The sequence below is a fragment of the Saimiri boliviensis genome, chromosome 12, assembly GCF_048565385.1.
Source record: "Saimiri boliviensis isolate mSaiBol1 chromosome 12, mSaiBol1.pri, whole genome shotgun sequence".
Classification (NCBI taxonomy): domain Eukaryota; kingdom Metazoa; phylum Chordata; class Mammalia; order Primates; family Cebidae; genus Saimiri; species Saimiri boliviensis.
The window spans coordinates 84,312,301-84,339,075 of NC_133460.1; the positions used below are offsets into that span (position 1 = coordinate 84,312,301).

The 26,775-nt window shown below is 41.4% G+C and overlaps 2 protein-coding genes across 5 annotated transcripts in view; one reads left to right on the forward strand and one right to left on the reverse strand.

The window, feature by feature from the left end:
* ENTPD7 (ectonucleoside triphosphate diphosphohydrolase 7) overlaps positions 1 to 25,911 on the forward strand; it is a 65,517-nt gene extending 39,606 nt beyond the window's left edge. The window contains exons 10-13 of one of the 2 annotated variants that reach the window (XM_003922308.4): positions 1,301 to 1,625; positions 3,616 to 3,701; positions 5,184 to 5,345; positions 7,104 to 25,911. In XM_003922308.4, coding sequence (XP_003922357.1) covers positions 1,301 to 1,625; positions 3,616 to 3,701; positions 5,184 to 5,345; positions 7,104 to 7,335 — 805 coding nt within the window. In that variant the 3' untranslated portion in view covers positions 7,336 to 25,911. The remainder of the gene's footprint in view (positions 1 to 1,300; positions 1,626 to 3,615; positions 3,702 to 5,183; positions 5,346 to 7,103) is intronic. The other variant, XM_010333194.3, reaches the window with a different exon arrangement.
* The window catches only part of COX15 (cytochrome c oxidase assembly homolog COX15), a 37,327-nt gene that overhangs the window by 1,099 nt on the left and 9,453 nt on the right, over positions 1 to 26,775 (reverse strand). Inside the window, exons 6-9 of one of the 3 annotated variants that reach the window (XM_003922309.4) lie at positions 24,966 to 25,047; positions 22,546 to 22,700; positions 20,507 to 20,620; positions 14,073 to 18,601 (exon numbers count right to left, since the gene is read on the reverse strand). In XM_003922309.4, the coding sequence (XP_003922358.1) occupies positions 18,470 to 18,601; positions 20,507 to 20,620; positions 22,546 to 22,700; positions 24,966 to 25,047 (483 nt within the window). In that variant the 3' untranslated portion in view covers positions 14,073 to 18,469. Of the gene's footprint in view, positions 1 to 14,072; positions 18,602 to 20,504; positions 20,621 to 22,545; positions 22,701 to 24,965; positions 25,048 to 26,775 lie in introns of those variants that run through there. The other 2 variants (XM_074382741.1, XM_074382742.1) reach the window with 2 other exon arrangements.

The following is a 26,775-nucleotide window of genomic DNA, read 5'->3' on the forward strand; positions in this document are numbered from 1 at the left end:
CTAAAGAAACCTGTTTCCTGGAATGGTAAAACGATCATTCTCTCTTCTCAATAACTTTTCTGAGTTTTCCTTACAGTTGGTGTCACATCCTTAAAATACTTGGTTCCAGTTGTTCTAAGGCGTACTACTGTACTCGCCTTCAGTCTTTACACTTGCGGGTGCATCCTCATTCTGAGAATCCACTCTTCAATATCTGTTTAGGAACTGATAATTAACTGCAATTGGCAAAGTTATTTGGAGCCCAACTTAATTTCCGTCCTTGACCAGATCTTCATAGTAATCTTTTTGAGGAATGAGAATATGGTTGCTAGGCAAGTATAAACTCGAAATAACTGGAACTGTGTTATGGCCATGGTGGGAATTAAAGCTTTCTGCTCTTCTCCCAGCTTAGAGGCTCCAAGTGGCTTCCTGCAGCTGGTGCTGTGCCTATTCTGTTCCAGCATTGCTGATTCAGAGGCAGGCATGGGCTCCATCACCATTGCCAGCCATTGCAGATGCGCCACTGCCATGGTCCACTCCTTAGGAATCTCTCCCCACAGCCCTTCCCACCTCACCCGCTACCATGAAGCAAACATCACACTTACCTATGTACACTTAACCATTTAGCTGAAACACTAGCTTGAAGAGGTATTGTTATATCCCATGTCTAATAATTTATCCACAGCAATCAATTGTCTTATATTTGCAGCATGTTGAAGAAACTACTGTCCCAAAAGTATTTTTTGTTTTTGTAAGTCTTAGTCTCTAGGAGTTTAAGGTGCTTTGGGAGAATCCTGGTGCCCTGGATGATTGATAAATGCATTAAAATCAAGTGGTGTGTTTGTATTCTGACAGTACTCCTAAGTCTATACAAATATTGCTTGGGTTGAGGTGCACAGATGTCTCCTGCAGACACTATAATGTTTGAAGAACATTTTTGTGAAAGCTGTATTTTTAAACATTAGAACCACACTCTGCATGATAAGGTCCTTGCACTTTTAAGAGGTATGTGGGAATGAAGACCAGATGGAGAACAGCAGATTCGCATCTCCCGTTTCACTACACCCTAGGAAATGAAATACACATGTTGACTAAAAGGTATAACAGAACTGATCACCATATTCCTCTTTTTTTCGCCCTAAATTTAATTTGCTTAAGTCAAATGTGTATGCGATAAATTTCCATGGTAATACTCCACTCCATCCTCATTTCTAGAAATATCATGAAAACCAGGAGCAAGATATTTATGAAGCACATTGTGTTTCTTAGACTAGGTTGAGTACAGGCATGAATATTTTCTTTGTTTTTGTCATTGTGGCAGATTGCTGGGTCAGAAGACAGGTCTGAGTCCCGACAATCCATTTCTGGATCCCTGCCTGCCTGTGGGACTCACAGATGTGGTGGAGAGGAACAGCCAAGTGTTGCATGTCCGAGGAAGAGGAGACTGGGTGTCTTGTGGGGCAATGCTGAGCCCCCTGCTGGCTCGCTCCAACGCCAGCCAGGCCTCACTCAATGGCATCTATCAATCACCAATTGACTTCAATAACAGCGAGTTCTATGGCTTCTCTGAGTTTTTTTACTGTACAGAGGATGTATTGCGCATTGGTGGCCGCTACCATGGGCCAACATTTGCCAAGGCTGCTCAGGTAAATTATTAATGATAAACATGGCTTATGCTGGCAGCAGCCATTTATTGAATGCCTCACTTGTGCCAGGCGCTGTACAAAGGGCTTTGCATACGGAATCCCGCTTGTTCTTTGCAGGAGCCCTTTGAACCCTCATTTTACAGATGAGGAAGTGGACTCACAGAACTTAAGGATCTAGCTATGCTGTACTGCCTTCTAATTAACTAAATTTAGTTTCCATGGGTGTCATATTACCCAAATTGTTACCCAGGTATAAAATTTTTGTGTTGGCTAATGGTTTTTCTTCCAGCTTTCCTATTGGAAAAGGAAAATGCTTATGGCATCTTGTTTAATGCTTATGGCCAAGAAATGCCACCTCCAGTATTTTTTCCCTTGCTGGCTATTCTCTGTTGTAATGTGCTTTTGGTGGAGTAAAAATTCCCTTTGAGCATATAGACTTAAGCATCGTGTAGGCTTAAATCATTGGTTACTTGGACAGGTAAAAGTTTAGCCAGCTTTCTATCATTCTCTGCTTAATTTAGGGCCATCTCTGTGAATTGCTGTGTATCTCTCTAATCTGTCTTTTTCATAGAGTAATTAATGGGAGAATCTGTCCTCATTTTTCTTTTTCTTTCTTTTTTTTTTTTTGAGACAAAGTCTTGCTCTGTAGCCCAGGCTGGAGTGCAGTGGCAAGATCTCGGCTTGCTGCAACCTCCACCTCCTGGGTTCAAGCAATTCTCCTGCCTCAGCTTCTCGAGTAGCTGGGATTACAGATGCCCGCCACGATGCCTGCCTAATATTTGTATTTTTAGTAGAGACGGGGTTTTGCCATGTTGGCCAGGCTGGTCTTGAACTCCTGACCTCAGGTGATCCACCCGCCTTAGCCTCCCAAAGTGCTGAGATTACAGGTGTGAGTCACCATGCCCGGCCTATCCTCATATTTCTTATTCTTTCTTTCTTACAATTTTCTAGAGTTCTCTTGGTGTAAGACTTCCAATTGAATAATATCTGCAGTATCTGTACTATTCCCAAAAAGCAGTCCTTAAGAAATATTGCGGAACACCTAGTTTATATTTACTTTCTCTCCAATCTCCAGGAAGACCTTCATGCCCCCTTTTTTCGGGAGCCCAGAGCTCCCTAAGTGTCCATGGCCTGAATATTTCTCTTATAGAACTTCTTCAAATTCTATTCCCTTGAATACCAAAAGGCTCAAGTTATTGCTTACCAACATTGCTAGTGGCTTAATGTGTTATCTTTTCCAGGTAAAAGAGATGATTTTGTTCTTTTACCTTTTTAACTTTGACTCAAACGTTATCTTCCCAGAACCACATTCTGGGACCACTCTCTCCAAAATGACAACACTCTCCATATTACCTATTGCCCTTTCCTGCTTTATTTTTCCCCGAGCATTTATGTCATTCAGCATAATGTGTGTGTGTGGTGGGGCGGGGGACGGGGGGGGTGTTGTCTGTCTCCTACTGCTAGAACGTAAGCTTCCTCGAAGACAGGAATTTTTGTCTGTTTTATTGACTGCATGATTCCCTGGCATCTAGAACAGCACTTGGCACATAGCAGACATTCAGTAAATGTTAGCTCATTGAACAGACAAAAAGGAATGATTCTTTTGGTGAGAATTACAACACCAAGGGAGGCCAATGACAGGTTTATAACCATCGTCTTTCATCTGCTCTCCCTGCTCATGTCAGTCCTATGTGGAGTAGAATTAAGCTATCTTTGGCTTTTGACATTACTATTCCTTAGTCCTAACCTCAGCCCCTCTGAAACCTAAGAGGCTTAGAAGCCACGTCAGGCTTGCTTGGTACTAGACGGACCTGAGGTGACAAGAATAAACAGGGGTATGGTGCAGTGTTTATGAATATGCCATTTCTGTTTTCCTTTGTCAGCTGGTAGCCTACAAGTAACTTTAGAAATGGAACAGCTGTGCCTGTGGGGAAGGTAGAGAGTTTGCCTCCAAATTCATGTTGCACTATTTTCTTTGTGGTTGATCCAGGATTACTGTGGCATGGCTTGGTCGGTACTAACTCAGAGATTCAAGAACGGCCTCTTTTCATCACATGCAGATGAGCATCGACTCAAGTAAGTCACTTTCTTTTCCTCCTTAGATGTGGCCTTCAAATCTAGATGGCAGATTATAATGCAGGAGGGAGAGTGAGCAATAGTGCAGATTAGGTTTCATGCTGAGGGGGCATTTGATCATTTCAGATTTGATTTTCTGAGGAGTAGGGGCCAAAGTAGTGAGCCTATTTTAGCAAAGCCAGAGGAAATCAGTGGTTACCAAAGAGAGTTCTCATCAAGTGATTTGACAACAAAAGTGATTTTTATATTTTTTTATTTTTTGAGGCAGGGTCTCATTTTGTCGCCCAGGTTGGAATGCAGTGGCACGATCTTAGCTCACTGCAACCTCCACCTCCCAGGTTCAAGTGATTCTCTTGCCTCAACCTCCCAAGTAGCTGGGACTACAGGCACGTGCCACCACGCCTGGCTAATTTTTGTATTTTTTGTAGAGATGGGGTTTCACCATGTTGCCAGGCTGGTCTTGAACTTCTGAGCTCAAGTGGTCTGCCTGCCTCACTCTCCCAGAGTGCTAGGATTACAGGCATGAGCCACTGTGCCTGGCCAAAAGTGATGATTGTTTTTAAACTTTGTATTATAGAAAATATCAAACATACAGAAAAGTAGAGAGAATAGCAACATAAACCCTCATGTAACTATCACACAGCTCCAACAAATAACATTTTACCAGTTTGGTTCATTGGTCCTTTCATTTTTTAAAATGTTTTAGTTAAAAACTGTTTAACATAAACAAAACTAGAACAGTGTAAAGAACTCCAGCGTACCTGTCACCCTGCTTTCCTACTATCAGTTATCGGATCCTGGCCTATCTTGTTTTTATCTGTTTTCCTACCCACAATCCCCTTCTTGCTACAACTAGGTTATTTTGAAGTAAATCCCAAACATCATATAATTACATTTGGAGATATTTCAATATGGTCTCTGAAGATAGCAACTCTTAAAAACGAAAAACACAGCCTCAGTATCATTATTGCCTTTGTGGTAAACACAAGATAAGTAGGCTCACTTAGAAGTAACCCACTTAGGGCCGGGCGCGGTGGCTCAAGCCTGTAATCCCAGCACTTTGGGAGGCCGAGGCGGGTGGATCACGAGGTCTAGAGTTCGAGACTATCCTGGTCGACATGGTGAAACCCCGTCTCTACTAAAAATACAAAAAATTAGCTGGGCATGGTGGCGCGTGCCTGTAATCCCAGCTACTCAGGAGGCTGAGGCAGGAGAATTGCCTGAACCCGGGAGGCGGAAGTTGCGGTGAGCCGAGATCGCGCCATCGCGCTCCAGCCTGGGTAACAGGAGCGAAACTCCGTCTCAAAAAAAAAAAAAAAAAAAAAAAAAAAAAAAAAAAAAAGAAGTAACCCACTTAGAGGTGAGGAAGGTGAAGCAGGAGGAGGGTAGGTTTTTTAATAACTGGCAGGAATACGGAATGGCTTATTGTAAAGAAAAGTATTATAATTCTTTTTTAAAAATTCAATTATTTTTGTTACACAGATATCAGTGTTTTAAATCTGCTTGGATGTATCAAGTCTTACATGAAGGATTCCACTTTCCCTATGACTACCCAAACCTGCGGACAGCCCAGCTGGTGTATGACCGAGAGGTTCAGTGGACACTTGGAGCCATTCTATATAAAACACGATTCTTACCACTCAGGTAAAGTAAGACTGACCAATCTGGAATCTTGAGCTCAGGGTATCAGTTGATGTCTCAGACAGGTTTTGTTGTTGTTTTAAAAAACTGGCTTAGAATAGGTCTTAAGTGACCTTCCTCCCTACCCACTCACAAAAACAAACTCCTGTTACTTCCATGTGAGCCACTATTACTATCAGGCATGCTCAAAGAAGGTTGAGCATTACTGGTTTGGAGTTTGTTACTCAGCTTTGCTACCTCAGAAATCCAGCTTTATTTGTTTACCCAGCTTTAGGACTGAGCTCTTACTTACCACTTCCAAGATGCTGACAAGCTAAAATGTCATTGTTGGGTAACCCTGGAAAATACATCTGACTAAAGAACAGGGGTAGGATGTCTAGGGCAATCTTTCATAATGGAGAAAGGCACTCCAGAAATTGTGTCATTGTGACTTTGAAGGCTTTTTTTGGTGGGTCAGAATTAGAATAAAGGACGTGAGATGTTTTTAGTAGGGCTACTTTCATCAAACTCTGGTAGCCTGATGCCTTACTTTTATGTACTGTAGGATATTTGGGACAATTTTTAGGTACTCTGTACCCTGAGCTGTTTCAGATAAACTCAGATGAATTTTTCATCTTTGATGTCTGTTCCTCTTAATACTGTCAGGAGCCAGGCAGGTGATAGAAGTGAGGGAAGTGGGCCAGGTGAGGTTTGCCTACAGCTGGAGGGTATACCCCAATTAATGGGCTGGTTACTGTCACGCGTAAGTGCTGTCCCAGCATTGCCAGTTCTCATCAGTCCAGTTGGGGATCCATATTTTTTATGAAGTCTTTCAGTTTAGAGATTCACATCATGAAAGAACACTGCAGGTCAAACAAGACAAAACTAGATCTGGGATCCAGACCACTGAAGAGTGGCTTCTGTTCTAGCCAGGTGGACCATTACACTTGGTTTTCATATCTTACCTTTATTTTTTTCAGACTGTAATATAGCTGATCAGGTAACAGCTTTATTTAGATATATCCTAGATCCTAGGAAAACATAGTAACTTTATTATTATTTTACTGAGGCAGGGTCTTGCTCTGTCGCCCAGGCTGAGTGTGGTGGCAGTGCTGTGTTCATAGCTCACTGCAACCTTGAACTCCTGGGCTCAAGTGACTCTCCCGCCCCAGCCTTCTGAGTAGCTGGGAGTACAGGTGCTTACCACCATGCCTAGCTAATTTTTAAATTTTTCTTCTGGAGAGATGGGGTTTTATTATGTTGACCAGGCTGGTTTTGAACTCCAGGCTTCAAGTAATCCTCCTGGCTTGGCCTCCCAAAGTGCTTTGATTACAGGCATATGCCACTGCGCTCGGATGCATAGCAACTTTAACCAAAGGATTTAGACACACTCTCATTTCTCTATTGGATTTAGGGGATACCATATTCTCATTTGTACTGTATTTATAAACCATATTTTAAGATTTATGTTACAGAGGGCCAATCTAGCCTTTCTGTTCATTTTTTGAGCTTCAGTTTCAAAGGCCTTCCCATTTTGCCTTCGATTCTGGATGGTATAAGCCTGGAGGTCCCCTCTGGAGGCTGTGAGAAGGAAGACACAGGAGGGATCTTGTGGCAGCCCTGGGGCTTGGGATGTTCTTCAGCTTTGCCTGCTCTGTGGAACTGGTGTCATGAAATGTTTATGTGGATGGAATAAAACTACAGGGCCTTTCAAATCAGAGTAAATGTCTCCTTCTGAAACTAACAGTTTTTTCCACCTACAAATTCTTAATTCTTCCCTAGGGATCTTCGGCAGGAAGGTGTCCGACAAGCCCATGGTAGCTGGTTCCGTCTCTCATTTGTATACAACCACTATCTCTTCTTTGCCTGTATCCTGGTGGTGCTACTGGCTATCATCCTATACCTTCTACGGCTACGCCGAATTCACCACCGACAAACGCGAACCTCAGCTCCATTGGACTTGCTGTGGCTTGAAGAGGTGGTGCCCATGATGGGAGTACAGGTGGGGCCGTGAGGCCAGGCCAGGCCAGGACTAGAGAAGCTTGAGCACCCCCAAGTTGCTGCTCATTGAATTCCTCCACTTTCTTGTTTGGCCTCAGATGCTGTGATGCCTGACCTTTTGGATATCTGCCCTTGGAATTTCTACTTTACTTTCTACCATGATTCCTTCTAAGTACCCAGGTCTTCTCTGAGAGAAGCTATAATTTAATCTGTGAGGAACTAAATGACAGGAGATTGGTGCTAATACAGGGGACCAAGCTTTGTCCAGTTGAAGCAGGCTTCGACTCCTTCTTCTGAGAGGTCTGGTATGTTCCTGGGATCTTATCTTGTCTTCCCTTGCTGAAGCATGAAGTTTGGCATTGGGCACACTGGAAGCCTGGTTGAAATAAAACTTGTAGCATCTGACTGATACAAAGCCAGAGACATTCTAGAAAGTGCAGCAGCACCTTCTTTCTCTGTAACAGAGATATCATTTATGTGGAGATCCACAGCCTTTACTAAGGATCCAAGATCTTTGCAGTTCAATGGACCACATAGGAATTTCCAGGCACCAAAATGATATAACTTCCTTGCTTACTTGACAAAGAAGCCATCATGGGTGTGATCCAAGATCCCTGTCATAGTGTTGATGTTAGTACATGATTTTAAAGGTTAGAACCCCTTGTAAATGAATGATCTGTGGAAGATTTTAGTATCTTATCTGATGCCTGGTATGACCAGGATAGAACATTTTTCCATGTCTATGTGCCTCATAGGTTGTCTGGGCATTAATTTTGCTTTTTGAGCCTTAAGTGTGTTAGTAGGATGGAGAAGCTGTGATGGGGACTGGGAACCTGGATTTGTCTGATTTTAGGTTACTGCCCCCTAGGCCTGTTTTTGTGAGCCTTTAGACAGGAAGATTCAAAGACAGTTTTTTCATTTCACTGCAAGATTAATATGTAGTTTGGGGAATGTATTTGGGTTGTTTTTAAAAGAGAAGGAGAACAGAATCAGAAGAGTGGGCAAAGGCAATAAAATCAAAGTTCTTACTCTTTTAAGAAATGGAAGTTTTCTCAATTTCTGACTCTTGGAATGTTGGAAAGGGAGCAAATTCTAAACTTTGGAATAGATCGATCTGTTCATAAGCCACCTGGCAAGTTTCAGAATCTCTATTTAAAGAGACTGCTCGGTCATAAGCAGCACTTCCATTAATGAAGTGAGAGGAAAAGCCATAATAATTACATTTTCACCCACTACCCTTCAGGAGCTTTGCTTCTCCTCTACACTTAGCCATTAAATTGCATAAGGATTTCTCTTCATCAGCTCTGTATTGGGTCTGTCTTATATTTCACCCTTTCCTACTTGCAGCCTTGAATGTCCTGTCCACGAATTTGCTCCCAGGGCTAGGAACATTTTCTTTTCTTTTTGTCACCTTTGATTTCTGAGATTAGATTAATAGGGGGAAACGTCCGTGGCTTTAAAGAAAAAAAAAAAAAAAAGTAGAACTCTTCAAAAATAAATTTTATACTGGGAACAGAAAGGAATCAAATACTTTATAAAACAGAGAAAAAGAAATTAAGATCTTCCTAGAAATAAACTAAGATAAAAATAAGTACACTGACCCTTGGTTGGTAGATAAAAAGATGACCAGTCTTGTATTTTTTAAAATGAGATGAGCATGGACTAAACATGCAGACTCTGTTCCTTTTTTTTTTTTTTTTTCTTGGAGGCAGGGCCTCATGCTGTCACCCAGGCTGGAGTGCAGTGGTGCAATATCATGGCTCACTGTAGCCTCAACCTCCTGGACTCAAGCAGTCTTCCCACCTCAGACTCCCAAGTAGCTGGGACTACAGGTATGAACCACCACAGTCAGCTAATCTTTAATTTTTCAGAGATGGAGCCTCACTGTGTTGTCCAGGCTGGTCTCAAATGCCTGGGCTCAAGCAATCCTCCCACCTTGGCTTCCCAAAGTTCTGGGATTATAGGAATGAGCTACTGTACCTGGCGTCTGTTTCTTTGGAAATATGTTACCTTTTATTAGGGCTTCTTTCATAGCAATTTCCTTTGGTTTTTAGGGCGTCTACACTGCTTTGATTTTCCTTTAGTACCTGTGTTCCATGAACCTTATGAATGCTGCTTAAAAATAATGTCAAGGCCAGGCATGGTGGCTTGTGCCTGTAATCCCAGCACTTTGGGAGGCCAAGGCGGGTGGATCACGAGGTCAGGAGTTCAAAACCAGCCTGGCCAAGATGCTGAAACCCTGTCTCTACTAAAAATATTAAAAAATTATCTGGGCATGGTAGCACACGCCTGTAGTCCCAGCTACTCAGGAGGCTGAGGCAGAAGAATCACCTGAACCCAGGAGGTGGAGGTTGCAGTGAGCTGAGATCATGCCACTGCACTCCAGCCTGGGTGACAGAGTGAGACTCCACAACAACAACAAAAACTAATGTCAAAATATGTTTTAGTTAGCTATTGCCTACTCAGTTAACATTTTCTTTTGCCCTCATCTTGGTTTCCAAATACTATCTTTGGTTTTCTTAGAGCCAATCAATGATCTAGTCGGAAACTACTTGACTGGCTAACAGTGATCATATTCATGTGCTAAAAATGAAGCTGAAACAGGGAAGTAAGGGATTGGCATAATTTGAAAGCTCTTACTAGTATTCTTCATCCTGGCTGTAATAATAACCATTATTTGTTAAGCCTTTGTTATGTACCAGACACTGTTAAGGGTTTTATGTGTATTATTTAGTCATTACAACAACCTTTCAAACTGATACTACTCTGTTCTTTTTATAGTTGAGAATCTCAGGATTTGTCACTTTTTCAATATATATGTATTTCAATATATATGTATTTTGTTTTGGAGTGTTTAATGTGTTATATCCTGTTCATTACTTTAATATTCTGGGATCTAGGCTTGTCTTTATTACCATGAGCAAGGCTTCCAGGAGTTCCATAATACTGAAGGAAAATTTCATCATCCCTCAGAAGAACTAAATATTTACTGTTGGTATTGTCTCCTATGCTGCTTCTGTTCTCCTAATTAATAGATTTTAAATGAAATCTCATTAGCTAGAAACAAAAGCCACTTATTCCTTGCCAAGGGCCAATTACTTAAATATATTGCTTCCTTATAATAAAACAGCTTATAGAAGCAGAAATCTATCTTGCCTTACCCTTTGGTTTTTAAAGATTTCTTTTCTATTTGCATTTTTGCACTTCGGTGATTCTCCCATGAAGATAATTATGGTGTCATAAAATTCCCATTCCACTAGTCCTTTGAATCTTACCAACCACTCTTGTTAACAGAAGCAATGAACCTGAACTGTTTTAGTAGGCTTGTTATTACTGAGACAAGTCACAGATGTCAAAGCAGGAGTCAGTGGCTTGTAGTGATGCTTTTTAGTCTTGTGATAGCACAGTCCATCACTTTCCCCAAATTCTTGTTACTAGAACATAATGAAAATATGTAAAATATCCATTTATGTGGCATTTCATTTACTGAAGTTGCAGTTAACTCTAAACCAAATTATACCATTTTTTCTTCTCAGTACTTTAGTTCCTTGAATTTCCTTGGTCTGGGAAATTTTTGTTGAGATTTTTCTTTTTATTTTTTTTTGTAAATAATTTCAACTTATTTTAGATTCAGAGAGTACAAGTGTAGGTTATATGAGTATATTGAGTGATGCTGAGGTTTGGGGTACAGATCCCATCACCAGGTGGTGAGCATAGTACCTAATAGATAGTTTTTGAAGCCATGCTCTCCTCTCTCCCTCCCTGCTCTAGTAGTCCAGTGCCTCTTCTGGTCTGATAAATTTTCATCACTTCCCACCAATCTTCTATTTATTCTCCAAATATCTTCCAAAGTATCCTGCCCCACCCCCTCCTCATCCTAAGAGATTCCTTTAACTTCAAGATCTTGGCCGGTGATTGCTGAAATGTGGCGACTGAATGCCCACCATGCACTTGCTAAGCTAGTCTTTTTAGGCATTAACATTTATTATCACATCCATATTTACATTTTTGAAATAAAATAATTTACACTTCTCACTGGTATCATCTACACAGATGCTTCTCACAGTTGTGTGTTTTGCTTTTTGTCAGGGATGGAAGACAAGTGAGTGGTATCACTTAAGGGAAAGAACAGTAAGTAGGCTTAACGAATGGCAGACCTGGATTCTAGTTCTGGCTTTGTCATTTACTAGCTCTGGTACCCCATGCAAGTCACTTACCATCTCTGGTTCGGTTCTCATCTGTACAAGGTGGCTAGATAAGATTAGAAACTAAAGGTAGAAGACAAGGTAGAGAAGTCATATGGCTTTGGGAAGAGCATTCTGACCTTTGGTTTAGAAGACCAGGCCACCCAAAAGAGCCTCCTATTTTATCCATAACCCCTGATGATAAGGTTGGTAGAAATGGAGTTTCTAATACCAATCATAATAAATGTCAGAAGAGTTTTAAAGCTGGGATTTTAAAGGTCTTCTGGCCAACCCCCTTGATTTGTAGGGGTGATGAAGTTGAGACCCAGAGCAGTTGTAGTATGTGTAAAGTCACAGTGACTGGCCTCCTAGGCCCCAGGTTTCTCTGTAACACAGACACCCCAACTACTTTGTCAGCTACAGTGAATGCTCATTGACAGAATCTTTCTGTAAGTATACTTAAATAGAATCTATTCTTTATAAAACAGCTGGCCACAACTAACCATGCCCAATCTTTATAACTGCTTCTAACATTCATTTATGACTGCTTTGCTCACATTTAGGAATAAACTTTGAAAAAAAATGCTTTGCTTGAAATAGTGCCAAGTTTTCACTACAATCTATTCTAGTTTCTGTATTTTAGTACTTTTAAATTTTATACATCTTTTTAAAACAATTAATTTTACACAATTTCCTTTACTACAGCATCCAAGCAATTCATTAGATGACTACAGCCTAGATGAAGGTATAAATGCCTATTACATCTACCTCATTAAAGAACTTCGTTGTGAATTCTTGGACAGTTTCCAGACTCTGTTACAGAAACAGAGGGCTGTTTCTTTTTGTTGTCTTTAAACTTTTCAAATTAATTCAAAACTAGTATCTAGTTGTCCTTTTTGCTGTGGCATGTGGTATAAATGTTGATTGGGAATAAGAATTATGGTAGAAATAGCAGATGTTTCAAATTCTTCCATTTTAGTCTCTTAGGAACGCTAGCTCCAGAGTCCAGCCCCTGAGGCAATATGCTCTGTCAAACTTGTGAGGATTTTGTTGGTGTTATAAAAAATATTACTGTTAAAAAAACTAAGACTCAAGACCAAAAGTTTTGATTAATAATAGTATTATTTTGATTATTTTATTTTGATTAATATTTTGATTATAATTTTAATATTTTGATTAATACTATAAAAAAGCAAACAGTGAATATACCTCAAATCAAACACTTATTAGGTCTGTTCTTGGCCCGTTCTCTCTCTCATAACATGGATCTAAATTGAAAAGCTGTGGCACCTTGTTTGGGTGTCCCATCTACCCTGTTTTCTGTTTCTGCAGATGGCTTGTTCAAGCTTCATTTTAAGCCTGCTCTGTCTAACTTACTTATATCCTAATAGACTTCTCTTGTGTTATTACACATTTTTCTTCTGCTGTAATATTTCATTATTTTCCAGTTTGTCGGTACCATTATTAGAGGGACAGGAAAGGAATAACACATTAGTTGACCATTTTGTTTCTCTAGAAATCTGAGCAATAGCAGATCCTTTTAATAAAACTGAATCATGACTAATAATACAAGGGCTTTCACTTTTGAGATGTAATCCATCATTGCTTGCCATTTTTATGAAAACCAAAGGTGAAAAATTTTCTGAATCACAGGCTAGGTATAGCCACACATACATGACTTCAGGTTAGCATAAAGATAAGTCTGCTCCTGAGTCTCTCCTTTTAAAGTAGGGCAGCCACTTGTATACCCTCTGGTGGCCCACTCCTCCTTCTCCACTCCAAGGAAGCTCTGGTACTTTCCTAAGTGGCCCCTCCTGCAGAGCACTTGCCAGCATTTGGCTGCTGCTGGTGAAGACTGCCCCTTATTAGCTTCACAAATTTCTTTCTACAAGCAGCAATCCCAGACACACAGTTTGGTTTCTAGTATTTCTGTTACTGTGTTATATTTGAAGTTCTCATTCTACAATTCCCTTTTAGTTGAAGCCCTGAAGTACATGCCGTCTCCCCCATTATTTCTACCTTGATCGATGGCCTCTGTGGAGTGTGGTGAAAGACATCTTTTGATTATGATCCACAACTAGACACATCACACTTTAAAAAACCAAAGGCTGCCTTTATTACATTGCTTTGGAGAGCTGTTAAGACTGTTTTTTTACCGCTTCACATTAAACAACATTTTTGCTGGATTTTGAATTCTTAGCATTCTCACTGACAAACGTTTTATGTCAGTGTTGAGGAAAATCTGCAATGCATGTTAGAGAGGTGATGCATTCTCCCTTATGCAGGGATATGGGTATATGTGTTACATATGCTAATACATAACCCGCCATTCATCCCAGGACCACAAGTGTAGCTACAGATAAACTGGTTATCCTAAAATTATGATCATCAGTGCTGATCTCTGCAACCAACATTGCTTTAGGGAGTTGCTAACCATTACCCCTGCTACAATAGATAGTATTTGTCAGTCTAAGTTACAGACAAAATATTCTAAGTTGACTGATTAAGAAAGCCATGTGTTTTAATTTCCTTCATGTTTTAAAAACAATGGACAGAAGTACAGAGAAACTTTTGAAAATACTAAGGGAAATTTATTTAATCCTATAGGTATATGATGATTTTTTGGGAAAAAGATATTTGGGACATCAAACATCAATCTGTAATTGTCCATTTTCCATTCATGCATTAACTCATTCAATATTTGATGGGAATAACAAATATAAAAAATAAGATAATCATTCACTGGGAGCTCACAGGTGGCATAATACAGTTATATAACTAAATGCAACCAGTTGTTTTTCCAAATGTATTCATCATCTGTAATAAAGAAAAATGAAGTAAAACATCTGAAACTTTATTCCCCAGTTGCTACTTCCTTGGAGGGAACTGTAGAAGCATTAATATATGGTTCTTTGGGTTGGGTCACACTGCCCTCTGCTGACTCACTTATTAAGTTAAGAACAACCTGGGTTTGAGATCAGGAGAGGATGGTGTGGGAACCTGCCTCAGGAACTAAAGTTCCCTTTCTTTGAAGGATTCTATTCAGAAGAGACCATTTCCTACTAACATACTAACAGGATCAATATAGCAGATCAAATGATAGGGTGGGGTGGAAATTAGAAGGGAATGGGAATAAGCTAGTCAGAACTTCCTAAGGTAACTAGTCTATTAGGACCTAAGCCAGTGGTCCCTAGACTTGTCTGTACATTGGATCCCTGGAGAACTTTTAAAATATGCCTTATATTACCTCCAGAGATTGTGAGTTCATTGGTCTTAGATGAGACTTGGGTTTTGGGATTTTTCTGACATTCAAATGACAGAGAAGTTGGGAACCTCTTCTAGGCAATAGCATAAGCCCATCAGGGTCTAGGATTTATGAAAAATTGACAAACTGTTTTGCTAAGATTCACATGTGTTAGTCTGTTTGCATTGCTATAAATACCAGGGAATTTTTATAAAGTAAAGAGGCTTATTTGGCTTACAGTTCTGCATAGAACTGTACAGACGGCATGGCGCTGGCATCTGCTTCTGGTGAGGGCCTCAGGTAGTTTACAATCATGGTGGAAGGTGAAGGGGAGCCAGTGTGTCACATGGTGAGAGAGCAAGAGAGAGAAGAGGAAGTTCTAGGCTTTGTTTTGAGACAAAGTCTTGCTCTGTTGCCCAGGCCGGAGTGCAGTGATGCGATCTTGGCGCCCTGCAACCTCCACCTGCTGGGTTTAAGTGATTCTCCTGCTTCAGCCTCCCAAATAGCTGGGACTACAGGCATGCACCACCACGCCCAGCTAATTTTTTGTATTTTTAGTAGAGATAGGGTTTCACCATGTTAGCCGGGATGGTCTCAATCTCCTGATCTCATGATCTGCCTGCCTTGGCCTCCCAAGGTGCTGGGATTACAGGCATGAGCCACTGCACCTGGCCCAGTTCCAAGTTCTTTTAAACAACCAGCTCTTGCCTAAACTACCAGAGTGAGAACTCACTCATTACTATGGGGATGGCACAAAGTCATGCATAAGGGATCCACTCCCAGGACCCAAATACCTCCCACTAGGCCCACCTCTAACACTGAATGTCACATTTTGAACATGAGATTTGGAGGGGACAAAACATCCAAACCATATCACCACCTGAGAAGGGCACACTACAGGTCACACAAACTTACGGAGTACTGGAGTTGAAAAAACTGAGATCACCTAGTTCAGAGATTAAAAATGGGAAATGTTAGGTCATAGATCATTTATGGCTCCCAGACATGTTGAGCTTGCATAACATTTTTTAAAATCTTGAAATTAGTTCCCAATACTTAATTGAGAGCTTTCACATAAAAATCTAGATTTGTGGCTTCTTTTAAAAAGCCAGAAGATTTGATGACTTAAACACTGTAAAATTAAACATTTATATCTGAATCCAGCATCTCTTTTTGCTTTGTAAATGAGGTCAAGGATGAAATCCAGATGTTTGTTTTCCCTTTGTATTTGTATTGTTACTGTATGGAATCTAAGTATATCCAAGGAAAACTAAAGATAAACTTATTTTCCTTATTTCAAAAAGCAAAACAAAAACCCAGAAGATCTAACAACCCTGGACCTGTAGAGCAGCGGCAACAGACCAGAACTCAGCAGTAGTTTAGCCCGAGCTGGCGCACCTGCTCGCCAGTGTTACATTCTCCGCCAGCCTGACCCCAGAGGTCATTTGATTTGGTCTACCCTACTCTTGCCTTCTACAAAACTAAAACTAACTTCCTGCAACTTTCACCCATTGCTCCCAGCTCTGCAGTACAATGGAAGCTCATTCACTCTTCTGCATGAGAGGGCTTCAACTTCTAAGGAAAGGAATCTTGCTCCCTCCCCAAATGTTCTCTTCTCCAGTTAAATATCCCTCATTCCTTCAACTATTCCATGTGTGATAGGGGTTCTGGACTCCTCACCATGCTGGTCTCTTCTTCTGGATACACACTTAGTTACCATCATGGTGAAATGCAACATGTTAGGGGTATTCTGGCTATGGCTGTGACACGTCTACTGAGAAAACCTGAAGTACCACTGATTTTTCTGTTACCATATAATAATAACATGAATTGGTTCATTTTGAATCTGAAACCAGCTGAAATCCCCAAGTCTTTCTTATATGAAATGATATAAAACCAAGTTTCTTCAGCCCAAACATATACAACTTATTTAATTTAAATGAATATGTTACATTTCTAATCTGTTTAATTTCATTTTGATGGGGTCACTCTGGGACTGTTTTCAGTTGCCACTGTCATCTATTATATTAGCAACATTGGGTTGCTTCATCCTCAAATCACATGTTTCCAATGCCTTCATCCAAATCACTGATTTAAAAAATAAAGTTGAATAAGACAGAGCCTTATAAAATATCAATAGAGACCAAAATCACACTAATTCAGCGGTCAACAATTTGTTTAAATATCTGGATAGATGTCCACGTACTACACCATCAAGGCCATCTCTTTCTTATTACAAGGCTGTTTGGAAACCCTCTGAGGAACCAATTTATATTGATTCCATTCCTCGGACTTGTACTGTTTTTGTTTGTTTGTTTGTTTGTTTTCAATAAGATGGGGTTTCACCATGTTGGTCAGGTTGGTCTTGAACTCCCGACCTCAGGTGATCCGCCTGCCTTGGCCTCCAAAGTGCTTGGATTACAGGCGTGAGCTACCATGCCCGGCCTGACTTAGTAACGTTAACAGCCTTATCAAAAGAGGAACTAGCCAGGTGCAGTGGCTCACACCTGTAATCTCAGCACTTTGAGAGGCTGAGGTGGCTGAGGTAGGTGGATCACTTGAGGTCAGGAGTTCGATACCAGCCTGGCCAATATGGTGAAACCCTTTCTCTACTAAAAATATAAAATTAGCTAGGCTTGGTTTGTGCCTGTGGTCCCAGCTACTTGGGAGGCTGAGGCATGAGAATCACTTGAACCTGGGAGGCAGAAGTTGCAGTGAGCTGAGATCAAGTCACTGCACTCCAGCCTGGGCAACAAGAGCAAAACTCTATTTCGAAAAAAAAAAAAAAAGAGGAACTAGGCTGGGCGTGGAGGCTCACACCTGCAATCCCAGCACTTTGGGAGGCCGAGGGCAGATCAAGAGGTCAGGAGTTTGAGACTAGCCTGGCCAATATAGTGAAACCCTGTCTCTACTGAAAATACAAAAAACTAGCTGGGCTTGGTGGTGGGGGCCTATAATCCCAGCTACTTGAGAGGCTAATGCAGGAGAATTGCTTGAACTCCAGAGGCAGAGGTTGCAGTGAGCCAAGATTGCGGCACTGCACTCCAGCCCAGGCAACAGTGCAAGACTCCATCTCCAAAAAAAAAAAAAGAAAAAAAAAAGAGGAACTAGGTTAGTGCTTGAGAAATCCAAGTGGGTTTTGATGACCTTCTTTTCCAAGTACTTAAAAACCATTTTGCTACATATATACATTAAGCTTGTCAGTCTGTAACTTCTCCATTTCTGAAAATCAGGATATTAGAAGACATTACCTATTTTTTTTGCTGAAGATCAGCTGGCTACTTTGGGGTATGCTAATCCTATCCTTTCAAACTTCACCTAAGTGAAGTTAAGATCATAAAGAAATTCTATTTAGGCAGAATTAAGGACTCGGGAGAACAAGGAGATAGAAATCATACATGTAGAACCAAGAGCTTGCCAACACTGAAAAATCTGACACAAAACCTGTTAAGCAGCAAATGGCAGACATTTCTCTCTTTACATTAAAACTGATTTTCAACATGAAAAGCAGATTTAAAAAGAAACCTTTAGGGTAACCATACTTAATGCATTCTTGATCCAGTGACTATCTCAAAACAGGAAAATATTTTTAAATAAGTTGACCATTTGGAAACCACTTGGTATGTCAAGGTCATCTCATACAAAAGTCCCAGTTCTCATGCTCTCTGATGAGCTCTCAAAAGCACGGTTATAGTCCCAGGAAGCTGGTCCTCTGAGAATCATTTTGGGACTCTTCGGAGTTCATTCATCAGCCAAAGAGCACTAGTGAGCAAAGCCAAGGATCCTGACTGGTGAGTGGCTGCCAGAGGAGTTGGGACATACATCAGCAGTGTGCTAATGCCCAAGCCCACCTGTCACAAAGGAAAGAAGGCAATAGGAAAGGCAGTAGCCAAAAGTCCATACTGAAAATCACCAGGCGCCGATAACCACACACTAACTTCCACATCCTCCCATCGGGGCAGTGAGAATACACACATTTTTAATTTCACAAGCAAATATGCTACAATGAAAAAATTTTGAACAAAATTGATAAACCTAAAATTCCCCTTAATTATCCTTCATTCCATCCCAATTCCCCAAAATAGTCACTGTTACCAGTTTTGTACTTACACTTTAGTATGTTTACAGAGAAATACATAATTTTGTGCTTTTAAAAAACACATTGGTCTGTGTCACTTGCTTTTTTTCCACTTAACAATATACAGTATGTTTTTTTTTTTTTGAGACAGCGTTTTGCTCTTGTTACCCAGGCTGGAGTGCAATGGCGCGATCTCGGCTCACCGCAACCTCCGCCTCCTGGGTTCAGGCAATTCTCCTGCCTCAGCCTCCTGAGTAGCTGGGACTACAGGCACGCACCACCATGCCCAGCTAATTATTTTTGTATTTTTAGTAGAGACAGGGTTTCACCATGTAGACCAGGACGGTCTTGATCTCTTGACCTCGTGATCCACCCGCCTCGGCCTCCCAAAGTGCTGGGATTACAGGCTTGAGCCACCGCGCCCGGCCTTATACAGTATGTTTTAAGATCTTTTTTTTCTTTTCCTTTTTTTGTTCTTTTGGGTTTTTTTTTGTTCCGAGAACTAGAGATCTTATTATTTAAACTGCTGTACAGTATATTCCACAGTATGGATATACCATAGTTGTTTAACTATTTAAGTTGTTTCCAATTTTTCACTATAACAATTCTATGATGAATTTCGTCATACAAAAGATCTTTGTGAATTAGACTGTTTCTAGGACAGACATAAGTCCATTTGCTGGGCCAAAGGATTATCCATTTAACTTTTAAAAGATATTGCCAAATTCCTCTCTGAAAAAAAAACTGTACCAACACATGCTGTCACCAAGAATATTTAAAGGTGTCCATTTTCCTATGCCCATGGCTATACCTAATTATCATTTTTTCATTTTTTTCCAATTTGATAGGAACAAAATGATGCTCGTTTTTAAAATGTGCTCCTCTCTGATTATCAGTGAAACTGACAGCTTTTCATGTTTATTGGCTATTCATCATTAACTGTGTACTGATGTCCTTTACTTATTTTCTGGTTATTAATCTTTTTGTTTTTTGAGACAGAGTCTCAGTCTGTTGCCCAGGCTGGAGTGCAGTGGCATGATCTTGACTCACTGCAACCTCCACCTCTCGGGTTCAAGCAATTCTTCTGCCTCAGCCTCCTGAGTAGCGGGACTACAGGCGCACACCACCATGCCCAGCTAATTTTTGTATTTTTAGTAGAGACGGGGTTTCACCATATTGGGCAGGCTGGTCTCAAATTCCTGACCTTGTGAGCTACCCACCTGAGCCTCCCAAAGTGGTGGGATTAGAGGCATGAGCCACCACACCTGGCCTAATCTTTTAATTTATTGTAAGTATGGAAAATATTTTCTCCTAGTCTGTCACCTTTCCTTTTTTTTTTTTTTTTAACAGACAGGATCTCACTGTTGCCCAGGCTGGGGTGCAGTGGTGTGATCTTGGCTCACTGTAGCCTCAACCTCCCTGGCCTGGGTGATCCTCCCACCTTAGCCTCCCAAGTAGTTTGGACTACAGGGACACCCACATGCCCATCTAATTTTTGTATTTTTGGTAGAGATGGGGTTTTGTCATGTTGCCCAGGCTGGTCTCAAATTCCTGGCTCAAGTGATCTGCCCACCTAAGCCTCCCAAAGTGCTGGGATTACATGCATGAGCCATTGTGCCCAGCCTCTTTTTAACTTTGTACTGGGGATGCCATCAGACCAAAAAGAAGTGGTTTATACCTGTGCATACGCCAAAGCCAGCAGCGTCATTGCTGCCATCTTGGTCCTTCTAGGAAGGGGAATTCTCCGGGAAAAGAAGTACAGCACTGTAATGGCAGTGACTGAAGTGATTCCCTGCAGGAAAGAAAGATTCTAACACATTAGACATAAGTGCCAGGTTTCTACTCACCTTACATGTATCTCCTCTAGAAACCACTCAGCAACCAAGAAGTACCTTCCTGTACCAGTCACAGAGAAGATCCCCGCAGTTCCACCCTGATTACTACTCCGCAGACTGTCTCTTCCACCGTCCTCTTCTGTTTGCCACTTAAACGTTGGTGTGACCCAGGGCTCCACCTAAGTTTCTGTATGTACCACTTTATATACCCTCACTCCCAGTGATCTCATCCACCTTCCAATGTGGGCGTTCCCCTCATTTTTAAGTCATTCTTTGCATCCTTATCCCTAACTGTATCTCTAATTCTATATTCTTAAAGCAGGGCTGACCCCAGCAGATGAGGGTTATCTTCTGGGGTATGAGTGGAGAAAGTGGTGGTGCCACCTGCTGGTGTTAAAAAAGACCTAATATCTCATTTTCATTCCTATCCCTTCAGAACAAAGGTCCAGGACTGGCAATAAGGTCCCCTTCCTCTCCCACGGTATCAGGGAGAATGCTTTCTATCATATTTCTACATTTATTTCACTTTGTTTCCTTTTCAGAGCTTTCCACGATGACGATTTCAATCAGGCTTTACTTATGCCAAAATACTATGTGCAGGTGGGGACTCAGTCCACAGCAGGTAATGGTGCCTCAGCCCAGTCCCCGCTGGACAGCTGAATCCTTGGGCCCTCTCTCTCTGTATGTGCTCTCTTTCATCTCACACTCAACATGCCTCCATCTGATAACATCCTCCCACCTCTAGCTTCACACTCATTTCAATGGTCCCATTCCTGTTGGTCATGTTTTAAGCATGCTGCAGAAGAAACGTTGGGATTTCACTTGATCTGTCTTCACCTTTATTCCTGACAGCCAATCTATTAACTCCCTCCCTCCCTCCCTCTCTTCTCTCTCTCTCTGTCTCTCTCTCTCTCTCTTTCTCTTTCTCTTTCTTGTAGAGATCAGGTCTCCCTGTGTTGCCCAGGCTAGGCTTGAAGTCTTGGGCTCAAGTGATCCTCTTGCCTTAGCCTTCCAAAGTGCTGGGATTACAGGCATGAGCCACTGTGTCCAGTCTTCTTATTTTTAAATTTAACTTTTTAAGAGACAGGCTCTCACTCTGTCTCCCAGGCTACAGTACAGTAATGGGATCACAGCTCACTGCAGCCTCAAGCTCCTGGGCCCAAGCAATCTTTTCACTTCAGCCTCCAAAAGTGCTGGTATTACAGATGTGAGCCACTGTGCCCAGCCTCTGTGTTCCTTTAAATTCTCTCTCAGATGCATCATTCTTTTCAAGTTCCATTCCCACCATGTAGCCCCCATCCCCCTCACCCTCCCTGGCACTGTGCAGTGGCACTATGCTTCTCACAGTCTCCTTACTGCTGATCTTTCCCCACTCCAATTCATCACACCCAGGCCTCCAAGCCAATCTTTACATGGCCCATAGCAGACCCTCACTACATATTAGCTTAAATAGAATAAAAGGTCCTGGCTCCTGGCTCCTTGAGGTTCTGGTTTAGCTGCAATAGCCATGTGCTCAGCAACTATGGTCTCTGTATTCTTCTCTCTACTCAACATCATTTCTGCTGAAATGACTTTCTAGGTATGTGCAGGATTGAGGGAGGTTATCACTTGCCAAGTGGTAAAAGGCATATTTGAACTTTAAGAAGCTGGTAATGCCCTGAAAGCTAGAATTTGGCTGGGGTGGGTGGTGAGGGACAGGGGTGAGTAATGAGGACAAAGACATTAGATCAGAGAACTAGTCCTAAAATTTCTTCCAAAGAGAGCAGGAAATATAGCTCCCGCTCTATCCTGTTACTGTTGCCATCAGTGCTTCGCCAATGACACCCCAAAGCCTATGATAGGCTCCTGTGCTCTCTGGCAGGTAACCACCAGCTACACTTACCAGAATCCGGTGATCAAACTGCACCATGGTGGGATTCTCAAAAACATTCCTCAGGATCGGGGAGAAGGTAAAGAGGTCCTCCGGGATCCAGGATTCTCCCATTTTGGGAAAGGAGTTGTAAACAAGCCCAGCATCTAGCCCTGCCACAAAAGCCCCTGTATTCCAAGGTAAGTGGTATTTATTAAAATGAGAGAAAAAAGAGACCAGGTATTAGTTCTGACATAGAAAAGGTCTGTTATCCCAGAGTTAAACTAAGGGAATAGTCAGAGAATAATAGAAAGATCTACAACAGGAGTTCTCTAACAGGGAAGATCCATCACAATCACCATGGGAACTTCAAATCTTTGCACCCTTACCTGCTCCCACCCCAAGATTCTGCTTCCTTTAGAGAAGTGGAGTAGAGGCTCTGGTGTAGGGGGAGGAGGAGAGGCTTATTAGCTTTGAAAAATTCCCTTAGTGATTTTGATGCCCTCCTCACCCCTCACTGAGTGCTACTGATTTATTTTAGAAATGCCCTCCCACAGATGTCTGCATGACTGACTCCCTTACTTCCTCAGCTTCCACTCAGATGTCCTTATCAAAGAGATTTCACTTGATGATCCCATGTAAAATGGCACTCCCCTAGCCCATTTTCTGTCTCCTGACCCTAATTTATTTTTCTTCATGGCATTAAATACCATCTAACACATTACGTTTCTATTGTGCATTATCTGTCTTCCCCAAATGCTCAATAAATGTTTTTTGACTGAACACAGAAGTGAGAAAAATCCCAAAATTTATAAATGAAATCCTGGATAAACAAATAAAGAGGGTATTCATGAATGAATGGATGACTGATCCATTATTTATTATCAAAGAAAATCCAGAAATGTTTGGGTCACCCTCCCTTTTTTGTTTTCCCTGTTTTGGGGTCAGAGTCTTGCTCTGTCACTCAGGCTGGAGTGGAGCAGCATAATCTCAGCTCACTGCAGCCTTGACCTCCTGGGCTCAAGCAATCTTCCCGCGTTAGCCCCCTGAGTCACCAGGACTACAAGTGCACAACATCACACCTGGCTTGTATTTTTTGTAGAGACGAGGTTTCACCATTTTGCTCAGGCTGGTCTTGAACTCCCTGGCTCAAGCAATCCACCTGCCTCAGCATCCCAAAGTGCTGGAATTACAGATGTAAGTCACCATACCCAACCCACTCCATGTTTATTTTTTTTAAATACCTCTTATGAAGTAAAAATTCATGCTCTTATACCAAAAATAAAAGTGTTGAGTAGCTCATTGGTTTGAATCAATATTATTTTAATTCCAGAGCAGTGCTGTCAATAGAACTTTCTGTGAGAGTGGAAGTGTTCTGTATTTGTGTCATCCAATATACTAGCCACTATACTATATACTATGTGCCTATGGAGCATCTGAAATGTGGCTAGTGTGACTGAAGAACTAAATTTTAAATTTTATTTAACCTTAAATTAATAAGGTTAAATATCCATACAAGGCTACAGAGTCCTCCACTAGACAGTGCAGTTCTAGAATGAGAGCAGCAGAGGTGCTGTGGTTTAAAGAATGAAAAAGGCTGGGCTTGTGGCTCGTGCCTACAATCCCAGCATTTTGGGAGGCCAAGGTGGGCAGATCACTTGAACTGGTCAGGAGTTCCAGACCAGCCTGGCCAATGTGGTGAAACCCCGTCTCTGCTAAAAATACAAAAATTAGCTGGGCGTGGTGTTATGCACCTGTAGTCCCAGCTACTTGGAAGGCTGAGGCACAAGAATCGCTTGGACCCAGGAAGCAGAGGTTGCTGTGAGCTGAGATCATGCCACTGCACTCCAGCCTGAGCAACAGAGTGAGACGCGGTCTCAAAAAAAAAAAAAAAAAAAAAAAGAAAGAAAGAATGAAAAAAAATCCTGTATTGGTCTCTCTGTGCCAATGAACTCTCCAACTGTAACCATCTCTGAGGGCAAGTCTTTTGTCTGACCCATCTTGATGTAATGTGATAATAACAATAATGTTTATATAATAGTAACAGCTAACACTTATATAGCCTTTGTTACATACCAAGTACTGGTCTACACATTTCACATTTACTACTCATACTGTTGTCATAATCTCTATTTTACAGATAAGGTCTCTAAGTCCCAAGAGAGGTTACAGAGCTTGCAAAGGTCATACAGTTCATAGGTGGTGAAGCTAGGATTTGAACCTAGGCAGTCTGGATCTAGGTACATGTTCAATATTTTTGTTCAACTGACAGGAAAGTAGAATTTTTGGAATAGAGAAAGGAACAGGAAACAGAGGGTGAAGATGGTGGGATTGAGAGAAGCAGATGTGAAAAGGAAATACAAAAATGCAGAAGGAAGGGGCAAAGCATTAGGCAAGAGGTCCCACCTTAGAGTGCAATGCTAAGAGGTCATCTCTGATGAGCTGACTCCTACCTGAGAGAGCTGTAAGGAACACCAGACCTGCTGTTCCATGAGCAAATCGTCTCAACCGTAGGAGCTGACGGGTTTCAGGCAACTAAATAAGAAAAAAAATCATTCAGTTAAACTGTGTTGCAGGAACAATGAGAGGCAGCAAAGATCTCCAATGCCAAACCCAAGTGACAAATTAGGATCAGATCTTCTTTGACCCTAGACTAGGTTAAGTACTCCCAGCAGATATTCTGTTCCAACGTGCACTGTATTTTATTATAATTATATGTTACTATCTGTTTTCCCTGATACCCCGTGAAGTTTTGTGAAGGCAGGGACTGCCATCTTTCTTATGACAGCAATCTTAGCCTAGTGATTGGCACATAGGTACTCATTACATATCTGTTCAAAAACTGAATGATTTACATTATTCAGGAAAAAATGCTTCATCACAGCTAAAAGGATATAGCTTAAGATCAGGACTGGATTTTCATGTGTGTGATATTAGTGTTCAGCAAATATAGTCAGAATCGAAATTGCATAAAATGCTTAGAGATTTCTGTGTTTAGTGTTTTTGATAAAATCAAAATTTGTTTTTATTCTTACTACAGCCAACTTCTAATACTAATCAATGAATCATCAAATATTTATTAAGAACATTATAGGCCGGGCGCGGTGGCTCAAGCCTGTAATCCCAGCACTTTGGGAGGCGGAGGCGGGTGGATCACGAGGTCGAGAGATCGAGACCATCCTGGTCAACATGGTGAAACCCCGTCTCTACTAAAAATATAAAAAATTAGCTGGGCATGGTGGCGCGTGCCTATAATCCCAGCTACTCAGGAGGCTGAGGCAGGAGAATGGCCGGAGCCCAGGAGGCGGAGGTTGCGGTGAGCCGAGATCGCGCCATTGCACTCCAGCCTCGGTAACAAGAGCGAAACTCCGTCTCAAAAAAAAAAAAACATTATAAAAAGGTGACTATAAAGATACAAAGGGGTTATGTCAGAATACTACCCTCAAATAGCTTGAAAAGTACTATCATCTACCTAAGGAGAGCTTGAAACCTGGCTAGTATGACTGAAAATTAAATAAAAAATTAATTTGAAGTTTAAGTAAACAAAAATCTTATTTAAATAAAGTTAATTTTATTTAATTAATCAAAAAAATTTTTTTTCTTCCTCACTCTGTCACCCAGACTGAAGTGCAGTGGTATGATCTTGGCTCACTGCAACCTCCAACTCCCAGGCTCAAGTGATTCTCCTGCCTCAGCCTCCCAAGTAGCTAGGATTACAGGCATGTGCCACTATCACCTGGCTAATTATTTAATTTTTAGTAGAGATGGGGTTTCACCATGTTGGCCAGGCTGATCTCGAACTCCTGACCTCAAATGATCCATCCACCTCAGCCTCCTAAAATGCTGGGATTACAGGCATGAGCCACCGTGCCCAGCCGTAATTAATTAAAATTTAAATAGCCATATGCAGCTAGTAGCTAATGTATTGGACAGCATTGCACTATATGGCTCATTGGCTAGCATCTCAAATCCTTTTTGTAATTAGGTGAATCTAAACATACAGAGAAAAACAATTAATTGATTAAGTTATCAGTAACCTTTAAGAGTACAATTTCAGCAGTGAGAGTATGTGGGTTTATGTGTGAGTGTGGGTAAATGTGTGAGTGGGTATGTATTGGGTTGGGTGGGGAAGATAATTACAGGGATTGAAATGAAGGAATAGGTTGTCAGGAGGCAGCAGCTATATATGCAGGCAATTCATTTTAGAAGTTTGGCTTTGACTGGTGTGGTGGCTCACACCTGTAATCCCAGCACTCTGGGGAG